This window comes from Anolis sagrei, chromosome 4, assembly GCF_037176765.1.
Source record: "Anolis sagrei isolate rAnoSag1 chromosome 4, rAnoSag1.mat, whole genome shotgun sequence".
NCBI lineage: Eukaryota > Metazoa > Chordata > Lepidosauria > Squamata > Dactyloidae > Anolis > Anolis sagrei.
This window is the reverse complement of record NC_090024.1, coordinates 170,902,674-170,915,686: the sequence shown is the minus strand read 5'-3', so window position 1 is coordinate 170,915,686 and position 13,013 is coordinate 170,902,674. Positions and strand designations below refer to the sequence as shown.

The following is a 13,013-nucleotide window of genomic DNA, read 5'->3' as shown; positions in this document are numbered from 1 at the left end:
TAACAAATATTTTTCTCACTGTCCAGATGTTTCAACTATTCACTGCATTTCCCCCTTGTAACTATGAAAGATTGTCAGGAGCCAGCTTCCCTTTATAGATGGGGATGTAATATTTCTAGATGGAGATTTACACACATTACACAGAATAAAGGAAAATTTAGGCCATAAATTATCATATTCTCACTTACCTTAGAGGAAGACCTATTGGTCTCAATGAAACTTATCTTGACTAGATACGAACAAGATTGTTCTGTATCATTTAATGAACTACTTAATTAATTAAGTGACTAAGGACACTATATGGTCACCTGTAAAGTGTTAACAATTTTTGTCCTATCTATAATTTTCTATTCATTTTAATGGACTATTTGTAAAACACACAGATATTAACTACCAATAGGTATATTCTCTGTATAAGTGTGTCTGTGTGTTTCTGCGAGAGAGAAAATGGAGTGCATCTCAGGCTGATACCCATCACATGTCTGCATCATCAAAATACAAACAAGTCATTGTTTCTTTACCATTATTTTTTCTCACATGCAAATTTAATGGTTAACATGTTAATTAAGCCTGCAGTAATATGCATACTTAATTGGGAATCATCCCAGTGAAGTCAGTGGGGCTTCTGAGTAAATATGCAAAGGGATGGGTTGCATGACTTGACATATATACAACTGACTGTCCTCAATTAGGCAACCATCTGTTCCAAAAATATATGGCATCTTGTTTAAAAAGGATTGCTGTGCCACCAGCTAAAGAAACTCTTTTGTCCTCCCTCAATTTCTATTGCCCAGAAAATGACTGGCAGGAGTGTTGACATAGCAACAAAAAGATGGGTTGTGTGATGTTGGCACAAAATTCTGATCTCCACAATTACTAAAAAAGTAATGTATGGAGACATAACATTCGAAAGTTACTATCTGATGCCAACCAATGTAAAAAATCCCCCATTGGGGAAACCTAGCTGGGAAGAAATGGGCAGGGTCAATTGAAAGTAAAGATTAATCACAGGAGGAACACTGAAGCATCCTGAAATGGCTATATTCTAACAATACAGACATATTATTTATAAAAACCCAGTGATTAACAAAATTGAATGACACTTCCAATAAAATGTTGCAATATAATGCAACATTTCCTGCCATTCCACCCCTTCCATTCTTTTAGTCCCCAACTCCACTATCTCAATAAGTTCCCCCACCTACCCTTAGAATTCTTGCTAAAGATTACAAAACTTGGGATTTCCCACAACTGTGCAAATTGAGGAATTGTGAAAACTGAGCCTAACATCTGCAGGGTTTTCTTAACTACCCCATAGGATCATAAAGTTGGAAGAGATCACAAGGGCTGTCTGGTCCAATCCACTGCAGTGCAGGAATACACAATCAAGACACCCCTGACAGATGGCCATTCAGCCTCTGTTTAAAGAGATTCCACCACACTCCCAGCCAGCATATTCCACTGCCGATCAGCTTTTAGCATCAAGAAATTCTTCCCAATGTTTAAATGGAATCTTTTTTCCCAACAATTTGAATTCACTGATATATGTCCTAATCTCCAAAGTTATAGAAAACAAGCTTGGCCACTCCTAAATGTGTTCTAATATCTAAACTTGCTTCTATCATGTCCTGTTTCAGCATTCTTCATCTTCTCTCCTCCCCCCCCCCCAAGTTAAACATTCCAAGGTACCTTGGCTGTTCAACATAAGGCTTGGTTTCCAAATCTTTGATCATTTAGGTCACCATTCTCTAGACCTCATACTAGCCCCACTCATTTATTTCCCATTCTTCATATCAAACTGTACAAGCTTTGAATACAACATTGTTGTTGTTGTTTGCTACCAACTTGCCTTTTACTTATGCTAACTCCAGGAATGAGGGACCTCCAGTGTGATAACACCCTGTCACACAGTCCTGCTCAGGTCATGCAAACTCAGGGCTGCGGCTTCCTTTACCAAGTGCATCCAAATGTATGTATTGTGGAGCTTTGGACTTTCCTTTCACATTATTCTCTGCCTTTCATTGTAGCAGGATGAGTGCTTTCCAAGTTAGAAGTCTCAACTTCTGGCACTTGTTTCATTTGGGATTGTCACATCTCAGATCTTTCATTGTAAACACTGTTTACTAAACAGGGATTGCAGTAAATGAGGATGGGTGGGGGGATGAAATAGGATACAGTGTGTAAAACCGCATCTATGGAGCTTACACATTCATCATTCCCAGTAAAATTCTGCCACGCATTTTTTTAGACATTTGCTGTTTTAGCCATTGCTCTCTTTGTATTTTTTTTTTTTGCAAATATACAAATTGTTGTGGCAAGTTATGCTTTGCCTCTCAATGTGCATTGAGAGGTGTGAGAATCCTGACACTTAACTTGCTCTTGCATATATGTGCAGTTCCACTGGGGCCACAAAGGAAAAACTGTTCTAAATCAAGCTCTGAAAAGAAAATGGGCCAACTGATATGATAATTGGACAATATGTTAACAGCATAGTAAAGTGTATAGAGCCCCCCAGGTTAAACCACTGAACTGCTGAACTAGCTGACCTAAAGGTTGGTAGTTTGAATCTGGAGAGCAGGGTGAGCTCCTGCTGTTAGGCCCAGCTTCTGCCAACCTAGCAGTTCGAAAACATGCAAATATGAGTAGATCTATAGATTCCACCTTTGCGGGAAGGTAACAATGCTCCATGCAGTCATGCCGGCCACATGACCTTGGAGATGTATATGGACAATGCTGGCTCTTGAAATGGAGATGAGCACACCCCCCCCCCCCCCCCGCCCCGAGTTGAACATGACTAGACTTAATGTCAGGAGAAACCTTTACCTTTACTAAAGTATATAACAGACCTATGGTCTTTTGATTATCATGGCTATCTGACTGGCACTTTTACAGAGTAACAACGTAAGCACAATCTTTTGTTTGAATGATCCTATCTCAGCAACTTTCAAATATGGGCTCACACTGGATGCATGAATGGTGCCTGAAACATTTATTTATAAAGCACATTTATACAGCAAAATTTTTGCAAATACAATTTTTAATTCTTGTAATCTACAAAAAGTCTTGTGTATTCCTCTTTGTACAAAAACAGAAACATTACAAAAATACAGACAATTTAATATGATTTTATACAATTGTCTTTAGTTTGTTATTTTCATTAAAATATTGCTACCACAGAACTACAATATTTTAGTCGACTATAAAAAAATTAAGTCAATGCTTTTGTTGTTGTTGTTTAAGCAGCAAAATGTAAATAACACAGGTCAAAACACAGTTTATAATCATAGTGGATATATCTAAAATTGTTTCAGAAATAATATTTTACATAGTTAATTTTAATGTTTTATACATTATTTATATAATATTTATATATATTTATATATTTATAAAATCATAGCTTGCTAGAATTGAAATGATAGGACGGATTTTGCATGATAAAATGTGCAGACGCCAGTCTGCTTGGCTAGTATTGTCAGTTCTTATTCTTAAAAATATTTGAAAGCATCTTTTTAATTCTCTCTGAAAACTTCTGAAAGATCTACATTTGCTCGTTTGCCTTCTTTGCATGCCCTTGATGTTGTTTAGAGCAGAATTTAGCCTACTGTCCATTGCAGTCTTCTCTAATCTAGTGGTCTTCAGTTGTGTGGAACTAGAACTTCCATCATTCCAAATCTTCATAGTTATTGGTCATGTGGATTAGGCATGATGTGAAGTATAGACCAACACTTCTGGAGTACACCAGATTGGAAGGCTGAATTCTAATGGATATAGAAGAATAATCCCTTTTTTGGGTTGTGAAAAATGGAAAAGAGAGAGATGTAACAGTATATCAGGATAGAACGGTCCTGCCCAGCAGTCCGTCTCATAGTTGAAGGGTTGATGTTCTGAGTCTCAACCTCAGAGCCCACAGGGCTGACACACATTTAACAAGACTGGCTGCAAACAAGATAGTATGTTGTTATTCCACAATTTAGTGACCATTCAGAAAACATTTCTTGAGATTTGTGTGGGTCAACAGAAGTAAAGGGGGAGATTTTTCTAGATGGGGGTTCCCTACATCTTGAGCAACTGACAAACCCAGCCAGCTCTTCAAATTAGTAAATATGATAGAGGCATATATAACTAGTGAGGAAAAAACGGATAGAAAACAAAGTTGAAATAACCCTTATGGTCAAGGTTATTGCGAAGAAAGCAGAGATCAATTTACAAAGTGGGATCAGTTAATGCCTAATGCCTTATTAGGCAAAGAAAGGGTTTGTTTTATAGCAGGAAAGGATACCTTTCCACCTCTTTTCCTAGTGTGCTTTTTCTAAACCAAACATTAGTCACAGTATGGAATGGAGTCACAGAAAACCAATAAAATAAGAAGATACCTCTTAGAAAGTGATTGCAATTCATCAGTCAGTGCTTATATTCTTCTAGATAGTGCTATAATTTAGTTGGTGAACATGTCCTGCTCCCACCTGTCTCTTTTAACAGAAATTGGAAAACTTCGATTTTATTATTTTAAAAGAATTAAAAACAGAGATGGCCCATTTCCTAGTAACCATTAAGCTATGAACAATTCAGCATTCATTACAACATGAACACTCAGCCAATTGCACATATAGAATTCTTGCATCATGTTTTGATTCATTTCGGAACAGTTGCCTTTGACTTAGTTGGACAACATCTATTTTATGCAAATGTTGTAAGAATAGAAAGGCCACAGAATAAGACCTTACTGGTCAGGCAAGAGTCCCTCCCTACATTCTACTGTCTGATGAGATTGAGAGCAGCAGGTAGTTGCTGTCAGCAGTCATTTTGCAAAAAAAATAAAACAAAAAACATTTTAAAACATTTTCAAATTTCTACACCATGTTGTGATGGTTGTTCCGGTCAATAATATCCACAGGTGAAAGGATCTCCTTCCGGATTGGAGGGGGAGGTTGGGAAGTTTTTGCTTTCGGCTTGAAGAGGTCTGAAACGTAGAACACCTGCAAATGAAAGCAAATATATACATTCAGTTTAAATTCAGAACTTTGGATTCATATTCTATTCCTTCTTTACAAATGCTAAAACTCCCATTTGGAAATAAAGCTCACAGTACAACAGTTCAGACATCTCCTGAATTGGATTCAACGCCTTCTAGATTTATTGATAAGAGTTATGTTAATTGCTGTTATCCCTAGCTCCTGCCAATCTAGTAGTTCGAAAACAAGCAAATGTGAGTACTGCTTCAGAGGGAAAGTAATAAAGGCACCCATGCAACCATGCCAGCAACACGACCAGGAGGTGTCTATGTACAACAGGCTCCTCAGCTTGGAAATGGAACAAGAGCACCTCCCCATGGCCAGAGTTGAGCACCACCTCCAGAAAGTTAGAGATGAAAAGGGAAGGCTTCACCTTTGTTCTGTGTATTTGTGTGTCATTGTTATTTGCACTGTATTAAAGGCTTTGAATGTTTGCCTATCAGTGTATGGTGTGATCTACTCCCTTGGAGAGATAGAACAGGATAATAATAATAATAATAATTATTATTATTATTATTTGAAACACAACAAGATTAATACACAGCAAACAAGATCACTATGCTGGCTGTTGTATTGGATCACACGTCGGACACTTCCCAAATGTCTAGGATTGTGTGATGTATTGGTGAATAATGCATAGGGTGGCCTTTTGCCACTGGCAGATTGTAATTTTGTCAGTGCTAATTGTGTTTAAGTGCAGACCAAGGTCTTTAGGCACTGCACCCAGTGTGCTGATCACCACTGGGACCACCTTTACTGGCTTATTATTATTATTATTATTATTATTATTATTATTATTATTATGTGTTCTATAAAGACAACCTGGAAAAACAACCTTTTTCAAATGCAGATTCCTGACCCCCATGCAATATGTGCAGTAGGATTTTGGAAATTGAAAATCCCCCAAATTAATTTTTCCAAGCTCTCTGCCTGACAGTTATCTGAACCATCATCTAACTCTTACTGATGTGGAAAATAAATTATCTACATGCCTTGCCTCCCACCATTGGTTTCTGATGCATCCTCCACACTGCACAGAATTACTGCAGTGTTTTCAATCAAATTTGCTTTTTTAAAAGAATACCATTAAGACATATTCCTTCCCATAAGCAATGCCATCTTAACACCAGACGTACATTCACAGAGCTCTACTTCCTCTTGGAATTTAAACTGAGCTATTATTACACTTCCCTTACAAGTCAGTTCTCTAGCATTATTAGTCAGGATGGCTGGATATTTCCACATTTTCCCACTGCATTTTCCTGAATGCTAGCTTAGTCAGGATGAGACCGCTCGGTAATTCTTCAAGGATGCAATCTCCCCAACGCCTTTTCCCTGAAATAACCCACGATGTATCCGCTCCCACGGATGTGAAAGGCCCCACTCCTGTCCATTCAAAAAGGCAGCTACACAATAAGAAAGTCTTGAAAGGAAATTTGACATCCTCCCTCTTCTGCAACAGGCCGAAGTCTTATCAAGCCAGTCTGACTGATGGGACTTTCTCCTCTGCCAAACATAGCTCTGCGGCCAGAAGGGAAAAGAGTCAGATGACAGCCCAGCTCTGCAGACGGCAGGGCAAGGATCATCTCTCGTTTCCAGATTCTAGAAGTTCAGAACAACAAAATAATCCTAGCTATTAAACACAATCATATCTCATGTGTACACAGACAAACACGCACACAGTGGGGCACCCATATCCTCAATTTACACTTCCCTGATGAGGATTAGATTGCTACTAATTTTTTATTACTTGTTAACACCAAAGCACTGACATCACTACACTGTACACAATACACAATACAGTAGAACCTCTATATAAGAATATCCCAACATCAGTACTGTTTTAATTAACAAAGCCTCACTAGGCCTAGACCACTGATTCGACATCTGAACACTGCAAAAGAAGCCTCTTTGCCCTCTAAACCAGTCCTAACAACAAGGCAAAACCTGGACTGGATTCCTAGCCAGAACAGCTCTGCAAGGCAGAAACTCCATGTGATTGCTTTCCCTGAACGTTCTGGGCAGAGTCCAATCCAGAGATTCTACTCCAGAGTCTGCCCTTGTGCATCAGAGCCTCAGTCTAAACACCTAGTACTGTATGTCTCAGACAGAGAGACAGAGCAAGAGAGGGAAGGTGACTGTATGAAGAAATTGTGCTGTTTTGCCTTGCTGTGCACTGGCCAACACATTTTGTAGCCTCGAATGTGCTTCCTTGCCACACTTGCTGGATGGAACCAAGCACTGCCTATCTCTGAACATTTTATACATTACTAGCCGTCCCCTGCCACGCATTGCTGTGGCCCAGTCTGTATATATACCAAGGTCTTGTGTGTGTGTGTGTGTGTATTTATGTGTGTTTGCATACACACACACACACACACATATATATAAGTAAAACAAATAAAAAATACATTACAACGCATACACAAAACCACACACACAAGTCTCTTCTGCTGTGTTTTTCAGTGTTTTTATGAGTGAGGGTCACTTGTTTGCCTGATAGGTGTATTGTGTCCAAATTTGGTGTCAATTCATCCAGTGGTTTTTTTAGTTATGTTAATCCCACAAACAAACATTATATTGTCGAAGGATTTCATTATATTTTTTATTTATATAGATTTTTTATTTATAAAGTACATTTTCTTATTTAAAAACACATAACAAAAACATTGGGGAGGTTTTCGGTGGGCTGGAACGGATTAATCACATTTCAGTGCATTTTAATAGGAAATTTGCAATTAATTTGTTGAATAAGAACTTCGTCAGGCCTTTCTCCTTTTCTAATTTCCACTTTAAAATTTGATCAAAATCTGTTTCTGGGCCTTCCTTTTTCCTCTAATACATGATCCTTTGCTTCAGTCCATTCCAAAGGAGCCGGTTACAATGACCACATTTGTCCTTTATCATCTCCCAATCCTTAATTGTCCCATCTAGGTTTAGGAGATCTCGTTATCAATTTCATTCTATTTTGTTTCAAATTTGTTATCACTTTACCAAATATTCATTCCTCTAGAAACCCTACTGGGAGTATATCTACTTTAGTTATTGGGAATTTACCTTGCCATTTTTTCCAACACTCCAGATTGGATCATTGACCCCTCTTTAATTTCTTTTGGAGTTTTATTGTCCATGCTTCCTTTTAAGCTCAAGCAATGATCCCATCCTTTAATTGCTTTTTCAATTCTGGCCCATCTTCTTAAATCCTCAAAATCTAATTCTATCAATCTTGTTAACTGGAAGGCCTTAAAATAATTTTGTAAATTAGGTGCCACCAACCAATGAAACAAACATCGGTAGAAAGAGAAAGAGAACCGAAATAACAATGATTCAGACATTGAACACTGGATCAATTCAATCAAAAATATCAAGTACATAAGGATTTGGGAAATTTGTTTTGAGATAAGAATGTTTTGACTTAAGAACTTGTCACAGAACAAATTAAATTCATAAGTCAAGGTATCATTGCACAAAACACCAGTTATTCGCCTTTCTGAACAGATAGTTACAATGTCCTGAACAGTTGGGAACAATACAAAAGTAAATACTGGCATAACATGTGCTGTAAGGGGCTCATTGTTCATCCACCAAACAAATACACAAACAAACAAGGAAGGTAATGAACCATTTTTTTCTGATGAATATCTTATTCTATTCCAAGTACTATTCTAACCTGCCCAAATTTGTCTTAAAATGAGATGCCCAAAACTGAATGCAGTCACCCAATGAGGCCTGACCAGTACAGAACATACAGGGACTATTACTCCCTCAACTTGGAAGCTATGTTTCTATTAATGCAGGCTAGGAGAATATTTGCCTTCTTTGCTAGAGCATCATACCTCTGGCTCATCACACCTCTGGCTCAATAATCCTAAGGTGCTTTTCATAAACTGAGCCAAATATCACCCATCCTATACCTGAGCACTTGGTTTTAGTGCCAAAAAATAGAATTTTGCCTTTGTGTCTGATGAATTTAATTTTCTCACTTTCAGCCCAGTTTTCTAGTTTATCCTTTTGAATTCCATTTCTCTCCTCCAATGTGTTGACTGCCTCTCCCAATTTTGAATCACCTGCACATATGATAGGGTTATAGCTTACATCATCATTTTTATTTTGAAGACGAAAATTTTCTTAGGTGCAGTTATGTTGTATTTCTACTGTCAGCGTCTCTATGTTTTGTAGTTCTTGAGAGTTTGAAATCACAAAGTGATCTATTATTAAAAGAGACTGCTTGTTTTACTGGAGGCATTCAACCTTTCAATTGTCTTGCTGTGTTCTCAGATCAGTTAGTTTGACATCTAAATATTGGTATTGAAGCTTAAAATTAGTTCACCAAGGAAACAAAACTCCACTCAGAAAAATCAATGCGTGTTTGTGACTAAAGAAAAACAAATAGAAGCTACATCTTTCTCAGTGCTTATTTTGATTTTAAGATCTCTTTGAAACCAAGCATCAGTAGCAATGTCAGGGTCTTTGAACTAAAACTACACTTCCTGACTTTTTACACCTCAGTTGTGGGGTACAACTCCACTATTTTCAACCAGATTACAACAGAAATATGTGGACATTCTAAATTTTGTATGGTTCTGGAAAATCATGAGGTCCTCATTATTTTGCTTGTTACATAGTAGAATAAGTGAAATGTCATTTTGCATACAACAAGAACCAGGGGATGACTGACTGAATCCAGAGAAAGTCATCTCGGTTTACACCTAATTTAAACCAATGACACTTTGAATTAGTCATGACCATAACTGATTACTTTCTTTTGTTGATCTGGCTCACATTTCTATTCTGTTGTTTTGTTTAAGAAATATGTGCTGAAAAAGTACAATGCTGCTTAACCTTAATTTCACTCCCATAGTTATGAATACTAGGGGTGTGCAATTTTTTCATTATTTGTCGTAAGTCGTATCAAATTAGTTAAATTATACTTACAATGCAATATCCGATTTGCAAGCATGGCTCACACCAAAAACTTAACAATTGAAACTTACTCAATACTTTTTCATTTGAATTTTCTAACCTCCCATATTATTTTCAGAGCAAGGAAGCAAAGCAAAGCCAAAAAAGTTGCCTTAATCTTTAAATTAATGGCCTCTCACCATTAGAAGAGGGAAGCAGCAGAGAGAATGCAGATTTCGCTGGGAAACAGACTGAGAAAGCACAGAATTCTGGAAAATGTAGTTTGGGAAGGCAAGGAGCCCAATGTCAGAGTATTCAAAAGATCCTGCCCTAAACTACATTTCCCAGAATTCTGCTCAGCATTAGAAAGCCCAAATCAGGATAGGGGAGAGATTTGTCCCATCATAGCAGCAGCCAGCCAGAGTTCCAATAAAATGTTGAATCTGCAAAGAGAAGGATGGACTGATACTTCGAGTATGTAAATCTCTATCTTGAGCTGGGAAGAAATCCCTAAATAGAAGTTCTGTTGGTTAATATGAGAGATATTCAATGAAATAGCTATTGTGGCTATTTTCTTTTAAACATTTTTGTCAAAACTTAAAACAAAATATCTAAAATCAGTAGATGTATGGATATTTCTGAAAGTTGGGGGGAATAATCCCCTTTTATCTTGTGTCATGATATAGAAAATTCAAGGTTATAGCTCTTGTTGTTTTTCTTTAAAATATTGTTTATAAAAACTTTGAAAATTCCCCTAAAAATCTGTGGATAAGTGAAACGTTCTGAAACTTGATGGACTAACAGTAGTAAATGTGTTCTACCATTGTAACCAAGTTTTTCCCCAATAGCTGCAAAAATGAGGGAGAAAACAGTCCCTGAAGTCTCCCCATTTGAGCAATTGCTATAACGAAAAAGTAACAAAATTCCATTACTCTCCTTATAGTAACATTTTTTTTACTAATTATCCTTTAGAAACACTTTAGAAACAAAACGCCAGCACCCCCCTAATTTTATAATGATTTTTAAAACATTTTTTAAAATTGAACTAGGCACTATAAAGTCTTAAGTCCAATATAGGATCTTAAGTCCCAAATGACTTTTATTGTTGTGGGTGTATGTGAGCATGGTTAGACTTCTCTGTGTTAGAAATATTTAAATCTTTGTGTAATTTTAACATGATTGTATTCCTGCTATCCTTCTGGTGATTCATTTTCACTGTTTTCATGGAGCCAAGGACCAAAAGTGAATTCTGCTACCATGACTCTTGTTTTCTACTTTCAAGACTGGATTCAATCACATCTATATCCATATTCTATATAGAGATCTCCATGACAAATCAGTTTGTGGCAGGAGCTCAATGCAGTTGTACAGTGCAGGAGGCAGATGGGGGATTAGATTCAATCTAGCCCACATTTTCCCAAAAAATAAAGTTATGGATGAGTGTCATCTTTGTGGTGTTAGCCTTTGCTCTGTGGTTCACTCTGTGCATGGCCTTAAATCTGAAATTTGGTAGTAGCAGTACTACTCATTCTCCTTTAAATTGTGTTTCAGGGTTATAAAAACATCTCATGAAATCATGAAACGTGATCTTCTAAGGTTAGAAAAGTGTGCTAAACCCTCCTAATGCTTCAGCTACTTAGCCCAAAATTAGAAAGGGTACATGCACTGGGCGGTTTTGCTTGGATTAATTCCTTTCCTGTGGAAGGTGTTCTCCATCCATGAAGAAAACTCATCAGCAGACAAATAGAAGTGTACTACATAATCATTACAGATGATCAACATCTTTTTTCTTTTTTTAGAAAAAGGATTTTCTTTAAATGCTGAACATTTTAGCAAACAACTGACATAATATTAAGATGATTAATAGGGGAGAGATATAAGCTCACAGATTCCTATCCTGCCACATTTCATTGCAAGGTAAGTAGAAGTAGCCACTAAAACAATGTCTAAAAGATATTTTAGCAATTCTTAGTGGGCCTTAACAAAATAAGACTATTGTATTTCATCAGCTGGAAGGTAATGAAATAAAGCTGGTTTCTTTCCCTGTTAGGTGGGGAAACTGTAAATGAAAAAACGATAAACTGTGATATGTATATGTTTAAGCGCAGAGAAAAAATGTTCTAGCACTTTTCCACTTCTTCATGACAATGCTATATACAGCCTTGAGGATATGGCTGAATGTTATAGTTCTTGTGAATGGGAAACCATAGGGAAGACATAGGAAATTACAAGCCACCCCTCTCTCACCTTCCTCTGCTATGGCCATGCCTGTCTTTGCTCAGAAGGGCTCTGAAAGGCCAGAGTAAAGAATGACCAATGCCTCCCTGTATCCTGGCTCAGGACTGAAGTATACAAAAGAGAGGCAGAAAGGGTGGGCTCAAGAGGAAGGGCCATGCATGTGTTTGGGGTTGTTCAACCAGCTGCTTCCTCAGCCGCTTACTTCGTCACAGGAAAGTCAGCCCTGTCACTGCTGCACTCTCACCTCCCTTCTAGGCTAGTAAAGCACACATCTGTTTATAGGTCAGGGGGATAAAAGGTGCCAGATTTGTAAGTTATCATTAGACAGGAAATGATGAATCCGTCCATCTCTTTTCCCCCAGATTTCCCCATCTCACATTTCCCCCAGATTTCATTATGAGGGATGCATGGTGTCTCCGACCATCAACAGAAGTGATAAAAATCATTAAATATTTCAGCAAATCTTGTTGTGAGAATTTTGTAAACTAGAAACATAGAAACATGGGAACTAACTGCAGCTACTAATAAATGCAGGCAAGAGATGCTCACTGGGTTTCAGTGAAAGGGTGGCAGCGAACAGGTTATAAGAGATATACAGAATGGGACAAGGATCATTTTCTAGCAAGAAAAAAGGGAAGGAGTACTTTAATTTGTCCCTGCTAAGAGATTGTCTTTCCCCAAATGCTTATTTCTTCACAGCAGATTTTAACTGGACTTCAGATTTGGTACTGAAGGAGGAAGGACACTGATGCGTGTGGGAAAGATTACATACTTGCCCTGCAATTCTTCTACAGAAATCAGGGGTGAGAACTGTGCAGGACTCCTTTTGTTGCTCACCACGACTCCCATTGGCCAGTACAG

The 13,013-nt window shown here is 37.6% G+C and overlaps 1 protein-coding gene across 1 annotated transcript in view; it reads right to left on the bottom strand.

Moving 5' to 3' along the window:
* Positions 1-2,968: 2,968 nt before the first annotated feature.
* PLPP3 (phospholipid phosphatase 3) overlaps positions 2,969-13,013 on the bottom strand; it is a 74,459-nt gene continuing 64,414 nt past the window's right edge. Inside the window, exon 6 of the mRNA XM_060773575.2 lies at positions 2,969-4,976. Coding sequence (XP_060629558.1) covers positions 4,851-4,976 — 126 coding nt within the window. The 3' untranslated portion in view covers positions 2,969-4,850. The remainder of the gene's footprint in view (positions 4,977-13,013) is intronic.